Source organism: Oryzias melastigma, linkage group LG18 (genome assembly GCF_002922805.2).
Source record: "Oryzias melastigma strain HK-1 linkage group LG18, ASM292280v2, whole genome shotgun sequence".
Lineage (NCBI taxonomy): Eukaryota > Metazoa > Chordata > Actinopteri > Beloniformes > Adrianichthyidae > Oryzias > Oryzias melastigma.
In genome coordinates, this window is record NC_050529.1 from 246497 (window position 1) to 251478 (window position 4982).

At 58.9% G+C, this 4982-nt stretch overlaps 2 protein-coding genes across 2 annotated transcripts in view; both read left to right on the top strand.

Moving 5' to 3' along the window:
- zgc:85858 (uncharacterized protein LOC405879 homolog) overlaps positions 1–1110 on the top strand; it is a 2836-nt gene extending 1726 nt beyond the window's left edge. Inside the window, exons 2-3 of the mRNA XM_024264655.2 lie at positions 7–82; positions 541–1110. Of these exons, the coding sequence (XP_024120423.1) occupies positions 7–82; positions 541–581 (117 nt within the window). The 3' untranslated portion in view covers positions 582–1110. The remainder of the gene's footprint in view (positions 1–6; positions 83–540) is intronic.
- A 1050-nt stretch (positions 1111–2160) lies between these two features.
- The window catches only part of camta2 (calmodulin binding transcription activator 2), a gene marked incomplete at its 5' end in the record, with an annotated part of 11012 nt that continues 8190 nt past the window's right edge, over positions 2161–4982 (top strand). The window contains 10 exon segments of the mRNA XM_024264654.1: positions 2161–2402; positions 2899–2972; positions 3067–3170; positions 3345–3412; positions 3489–3624; positions 3712–3783; positions 3887–4034; positions 4105–4233; positions 4307–4514; positions 4701–4982. Of these exon segments, the coding sequence (XP_024120422.1) occupies positions 2939–2972; positions 3067–3170; positions 3345–3412; positions 3489–3624; positions 3712–3783; positions 3887–4034; positions 4105–4233; positions 4307–4514; positions 4701–4982 (1181 nt within the window).

A 4982-nucleotide genomic window follows, 5' to 3' on the forward strand; every position in this document is an offset into this window, starting at 1 on the left:
TTTCAGCGCCCCGTGAACGAGGAGAAGTCTCCGGTGGGCCCGTGGTTGCTGGCACTCTTTGTCTTTGTGGTTTGTGGATCAGGTGAGTTGCTCCTCCCGTAAATACTTCATTCACCTGATTGCTGTTGTATTTGTGTGATGTCAGACAGGTGTCGTCCTGTCTGTGATTGGTCAGGACTTCTTTAGGAAGCTGCAGAAACCAGAAGCTCAGTCGACTGTCAGAGCTGTGAACAGGAAGTACTGCCTCAACAGGAAGCTCCTCTTTTTCATGCGACAGTGGTTTTAAGGACCTCTGGTTGCCATAGCAACGCCTGCAACCTGAGGGCGTACGCACTGCAGCGTGCATGACCTGGAGGTCTGACAGACTTTGTCCTTTCAGAATAATGTCTGCACAGGTTCTCGTTCTCAGGTGATCTCAGCTGCAGAGGAAGACTAAAGTATGACCTTTGACCTTTAGAGAGTTGGAAGTCTGATGTCATGGTGGGGGCGGGTCTTGTGTGCGCTCTCCGTCATGTGACCTGCTCCGTGTTTGTCTTGCAGCTATCTTCCAGATCATCCAGAGCATCAGGCAGGGCATGTGATGACCTTTGACCCCACAGCCGAGCCCATCACCTCCAGGGAGGGGTGCTGTCATCCGCCCGTCTGCCGCACACGTGCACGCTCACGTGCTCACTGGGAGCCCTGCCTGGAGCCTGTCTGTCCTCTGTAACTGAAGAACCTTGTTTTGTACTTCCTTCACTGTTCTGGTTCTGACCCGGAAAGGTTCCGGTTCTGTTCTGTATTTTTGTTGTCAGATGAAGTCTTAAGTCACTGCGGGTCGTCCAGCTGCTGTCCATGGGGGGGTCATGAGCTGAAAAACTTCAGAAGACCTGTGGGTCATTCCTGCCGCAGCACTTCCTGTTTGAACTTCACAATAAGAGTCCTCTAAATTAAATGTCTCAGATCCGGTCATTGGGTGTTAAATATATTTATGTAGGTTGGTTAAACAAAGACAGCTCAGGTTCTCCTGTGGCCTCGGTTCTGGTTCTGGGGAACAGAACACATCCGTGTTTCCTGCAGCTGGACGACCCGCTGCAATTTTCTACAAAATAAACCGCATATTTTTCTCTACGGCTCTGGAGACGACTTCATTCGGGTCCAGAGATGTCGTCCGAGTCAGACGGTTCTGTGGCACCAGTGGTTCAGGTCCACTAGAGTTCTGCACACTCCAGAACCCCCCATGAATGATGGTTGAAGACACACATCAGAGAACCGGTCCGTCACCCACAGGAAATGGTTTGTTCCGGCTCCAACCAAATCAAGTCCATTCACCATACGGACGCCGCCATGTTGGAGCCAGACGACAGTGATTGGTCCGAGTCTGAGTTAAAGCTTCTATGGCCACTACTGTCACCAATCAGGAGTGAGCTGGTTGGAAGGCCACGCCCCTTCCACTGAAAACCTCAGGAGAATCTGTCAGACGTTTTGAATGTTCACTATTTTCTTGAGGCTTCTGATTGGTCAGTTTATGACTTGAACTACAGAAGATGATGTTGGAAAAGAATCAGATCCAGAATGTTTATTCTGACCAATAGAATGACGGGAACAGCTGGTTATTCCTACAGAGAAGTCTTTGAGGTTTGGAGGTACTTCCTGTTTGGAACGCCAAGGGGAGGGGTCACTTAGTCCAGTTCTCAGGTACAGTCGTTCCATTGGACTAGTGACTACAGTACCCATAATGCTCCAACAATCGTTCAGGGGGTCGGGGGGCTCCATCCCTCACCTGTCCAGTTCACCTCTAGTGTAACACCTGTTGGCCTCACACCTCTGACATGATCCAGTGACGTCAGCAGGAGCCTCCCTGATGGAGGTTCAGACTCCAGGTGACCCTGGACCCCCCAGAGTCGGGTCGGTCCAGAATTGACCCCGGTGACTGGAGAAGACTGCCCCCGCGTGCCTGCCGGAGGAACCGCAGCCTCTGCTCTCCGTACGCGCATGAACCTGGTCAGAAAAAAGTTCGGTTCTGTTGACACGCTCCATCGTCACGGATCAAAGACCACCGCGGAGCAGCTTCCGGTGCTTGCGCGCCCGCCTCGTGCGGACCAGGTGTGAGCTGGTCCCTGCAGGTGAACCTGAACCCACTGCAAGGTTCCGGCTTCCTGTCTGCTTCTGATCCAGTCCGGGACCCGTCCGAACCCTCTGCGTCCTCTCTGGTCACAGGTGAATGCAGGTGAGCTGCGGTCGGTGTCACGTGCCCTCCGTGTTTTTATTGCCATTGGACCAGCTGCTGGTGTGCTGATAGCCCAGTTCCTCCCGGTCACCTGACAGGCGCGCGTGCACACACCTGAGCCCCTCCCTCCTCCGCCGTTGTTACGCAGTGACGTCAGAGCAGAAGAAGATGGCGGCGGTGCTGAAGGCGGAAGGTAACGGGGCTCCGGCGGATCCCCCTCGGCGGGACCCGCCGCCGGTTCGACGGGTGGCGCGCGCTCTGGGAGCCGCTCTGCGGCGGCGGCGCGAGCCCGCGGGCGTGGCCGCGCGTCCGGCCCGCAGCCCGGCTCTCAGACGTTCGTCGAACCGAACCCGCGGGTCGGAAACATGATCGGTACTGGCCGGTGGCGCGGCCGCGTCCATGTGCTCAGACGCGCGGGGGGGTTGCGGGGGGCTGGGGGCCCGGTCCGCGGGGTGCGGGCCCCCGCCGTTTGCGGATAGCTCAGCGGCGGAGCTCCGGTCCCTGCGCCGGGAACGAGCCCCCAGAGGCGGGGACGAGAGTCACGCGACTCCGCGGTCTGGGGGGGGGGGGTTTACGTTCAGTTCGGAACCAAATTCTGTTGCTGTGATCCGGGAGGGGGGGTCGGGAAAATTTGACTGTTGCTAAGCAACGAGGATCCGCTGACAGCCTGTCTGTGTGTGCGCGTGCAGGGAGGCAGCGCGGGCTCGTGCTTCTGCTGTGACCGTCGCCATGAGCAACAAGGAGATGGTTTCCACGGAGACAGGTCAGTCCCGGCACCAGCAGCCTCACCTGCGTTGCCATGGTAACCGCTTTGGGGGCGGGGCCTGTGAGGCTGATGCAGACTGCTGTGTGTGCAGACGGGAGAGGACAGAGGAAGGTGTTCCTCCCCAACAAGCTGCTGGAGTGCGTCCCGCGCCTGACCGCGCTGCCCAACGAGCGGCTGCGCTGGAACACGAACGAGGTGTGTGCTGGGGGGCGGGGCCTGAGCCGGGCAGGTAAAGCGGGAATCACCTGAGACCCCTGTAGAGGCGGGTCACCGTGGCAATAGAGAGAGACAGCTGAAACCATCAGATTGACAGCTGGCGTGGAGGCGGAGCTCGTCTCTGTGAGGAGGTTCATTGTCCTGTCTCTGCAGGAGATCGCCTCCTACCTGATCTCCTTCGAACGCCATGAGGAGTGGCTCACCGGGAGCCTGAAGACCAGGTATGCCTCTTCGAGTCTGCCTGTCGGGCGCTGCTGAGGGCGCCGCCGCTCACGGCGTCATGTGTTTGTGCGTCAGGCCGAAGAACGGCAGCATCGTCCTCTACAACAGGAAGAAGGTGAAGTACAGGAAGGACGGCTACTGCTGGAAGAAGAGGAAGGATGGAAAGACCACCCGAGAGGACCACATGAAGCTGAAGGTGCAGGGCATGGAGGTACGTGAGGCCCCGCCCCGCTCAAACTGGGCCCCGGCTCTCTGAGGCGGCGCTCCGTCCCCTGTAACCTGCCTCTCTCTGTTTCAGTGCCTCTACGGCTGCTACGTCCATTCCTCCATCGTGCCCACATTCCACAGGCGGAGCTACTGGCTGCTGCAGGTCAGTGGGCGGGGCAATCCCTACTGGGAGGGGCAGGGCCCAAAAGTGACCTGCTGAGGGTCCTCCTCCAGTCCAGGCTCTCTGACCGTGTCTTTTGTTCCAGAACCCAGACATCGTGCTGGTCCACTACCTGAATGTGCCGTCGCTGGAGGATTCTGGGAAATGCAGTCCGCTGCTGTGCACGTTGTCAGACCGCCACGACAGCCTGAGGTGGAACCACGAGGACCTGCTGAACCAGCTAAAGCCCATGTGTACGAGCGCACGGCGCGCACGGCCTCTTAAGGGCGTGGTGGGCGGTGCTAACGGCTCCTCCTCTCTCAGTCCACAGCATCAAGTGTTCGTTTGGTTCCGGAGACTTCAGCATCGAGGATCTGGTTCAGCACATCCTGGACCGGCAGAGAACCAAACCCCAGCCGCGCACTCACACCTGCCTCTGCAGCTCCGCCCAGGGTAAGGCGGAGCGCGGACATCACCGGTGTGTTAGCCCCTCCCCCTCAGAGTAACCAGCTGCTTGTGTCTGCAGTGCTGGCAGGAGCCAACATTCCTCACCGCTGCAACAGCACCAAGCATCGCATCATCTCGCCAAAGCTGCCCCCCTCCTCCTGCAGGCCCGCCCCAACACCGCCCTCCCAGGTGGAGCCGGGGGCGGGCACTGAGGGAGGAGGGGACAGCAGGGTGCACCTCCTGCAGGCTCAGGGCAGCCCCGCCCCCCCTTCGATCCCGCCCTCCATGTGAGTCACAACAGAGAGTCAGACCTGGATTTGCCGAGTCAGACCTGGATTTGCTGAGTCAGACCTGGATTTGCTGAGTCAGGACTATATTTGCTGAGTCAGATCTGGATTTGCTGAGTCAGGATTGTTTTTTTCAGACTAGTAACCAGATTTGGTGAATCTGACCGGTCTGATGTGTCTCCCCAGCTCCGCCTCGCCCCCCCCACAGCCCGTCCCGACCGCCATAGCCATGAGTAAAAGCGGAAACGGTTTCTACGGCGACCGCTGCAGCGGCCTGGCTGCTGTGGCTCTTCCTCAGAACGCCGTCATCGTCATGACGACCGCCTCACCTGTTCCAGGTGGAGAGGGGGGACATGGGGGAGGAGCCGGGGGCAGATCCAGATCAGAGGAGGTGGGGCAAAGAGTGAGCTGCGGGCGGCTGCTGCTGTCCCCCCCTCCCCCTGCAGGAAAGCCCGCCTCTCCATCTCC